General features: G+C 37.5%; 1 protein-coding gene across 1 annotated transcript; it reads right to left on the bottom strand.

The window, feature by feature from the left end:
• LOC106515067 (uncharacterized) lies at positions 1 to 518 on the bottom strand (the record flags this gene model as incomplete). The annotated part of the gene is given in 1 exon segment (XM_014004680.1): positions 1 to 518. A coding segment is annotated over 1 exon segment (276 nt), but the record flags the coding sequence as incomplete, so codon positions are not given.
• Positions 519 to 2,009: the final 1,491 nt, after the last annotated feature.

Below are 2,009 nucleotides of genomic sequence, written 5' to 3'. Positions count from 1 at the left end.
AGCTTCTTCCACCTCCTTAATCCGGTCGACGAGGTTTAATAAAGATGCCTGGGTTGAAGCGAGGGTTGCTTCAAGATCATTAAATCTGACATTCATTGTCTTGCTCATATTATTTATTGCAGCAAGGATGGTAGAGGATCCCGTATCATGCTCACATGCTAGTTCAGCTTCTGTTGCGGTTGTAGCTTGCGTAGCTAGCTCCAGCACGTGCTGCCCAGTCGTCTCTTCCGAAGCCTTATCTTGCTTCTTTCCTTTATCCGCCTTGGGTTTAGTCATCCTCAATGTTAAAGCAGTCAGTCATAACACGGGGAAACCGAAATATGAGTGAAATATCAATGTAAATATGGAATTATTTTTAAGTGGTGAGGAGCCAGAAAAAAAACACGTCTATTCCATACGGTGCTCACTAGCGCCCCCTTATTGTGTTTCCTAATAGGATTTACTGTGGTGGCCATTTTCTAACAAAAAGTTTTATCAGCTGTAGATGTAAATCCTATGATTTTTTTTTATTTGAAAGTTTCTTTGCATTCATTGGTTCATGAAATATTTTATCAGACAAATGAACACACACTCACACTCCTGCTCACCTTTTGGCAGAAGATAATTCAGTTAAAATAAGTGAATAAGTGTAAAAATAAATAAAATCTAAAATGTGATTTGTCTCATTCAAATCAAGAATTTTCTGAATCATTTTACCAGAAAACCAAAGTACAAATAAAAGACTCTTTTGAATGTTGTTGCAGTTTGTTTTCATGTGACCATCGTAGGTGTTTAATATCACAAATTACATTTTATCAACACTTTAGACAAACTCAACTGTATGAAAATAAAGTTTGAGAACAAGTAAAATCTGTGTCTGTCCCATCATCTCATCTCATCACAATCTAAACATTCTTTGAGAACTGGTGACCTCCTCTGGTTTGTCTTTGAGAACTGGTGACCTCCTCTGGTTTGTCTTTGANGTGACCTCCTCTGGTTTGTCTTTGAGAACTGGTGACCTCCTCTGGTTTGTCACTGAAAGCACAAGTTTGGACTTTTTTTCCCTCAAAGAGAAATAATCTCAAACTTTTGACAAAAGCAGCAAGAAACACAAAGAAAAATTGTATTTAACGCACCACTAATGTGTGTTATATTAAATATAGAAAACCAAACCTGCTCAACATGTGACTGAAGGTGAAACCTGTGCACACAGTAAAACGGCACCCTCTCTGCATCATGTTGTAAACATACACACATATTCGTCTTTCCTTTTTGTGAGGACTTACACTGACTTCTGTTTATTTACTGGTCATTCCTACGGTCTAACCTGGACCCTTACCCTACACCTGACCGACAAATGGGGTGGTCCTATGGAGCGAAATTGGGCTCATAAGTTTTGTTCAAAAAAAAATTGAAACTGAAAAAAGGAGATTTGAGACTGAAAAATTTTTTTGAAACTGAAAAAATTGAAACTGAAAAACAATGCATTACAATCTGGAAATATTTCAAACATCTTGTCTTTTCAGTTTCAAATATGACAGCAGCCTTCAGGGTCACCATTATGGAGCTACACTGGGGTCATAATTTTGTTCAAAAAAAAATCGAAACTGAAAAAAGGAGATTTGAAAAATGAAAAATAATTTTGAAACTGGAAAAAAAATTGAAACTGAAAAGACAAGATGTTTGAAACCTTTCCAGATTGTAATGCATTGTTTTTCAGTTTCAATTTTTTTTTATTTTGAACAAAAGTTATGACCCCGTACTGTACACCATCAGACACACAGGGCAGTTTGGTGGTTGTGTTCAGCACTCTGAACATGTGAGGAGCTCACAGAGGAGATCATAAATCCATCCATGTGAAACATAAAGACTCAGAAACCATCTTCAAGCATCATCATGTTCCTCTGAACACAGCTGACCAGATTATAACAAGTACAAGTTCATGTCCTGTTGTAGACAACCTCCCAGGGCATGGACGCAAGAGGACATGCGACCCCAGGCCGATCAGACAGAACAAGACAAGGAAACTG

Source organism: Austrofundulus limnaeus, unplaced genomic scaffold (genome assembly GCF_001266775.1).
Source record: "Austrofundulus limnaeus strain Quisiro unplaced genomic scaffold, Austrofundulus_limnaeus-1.0 Scaffold26, whole genome shotgun sequence".
Classification (NCBI taxonomy): domain Eukaryota; kingdom Metazoa; phylum Chordata; class Actinopteri; order Cyprinodontiformes; family Rivulidae; genus Austrofundulus; species Austrofundulus limnaeus.
Note: the sequence above shows the minus strand (reverse complement) of the source record. Positions and strands in the feature narration are given on the sequence as shown.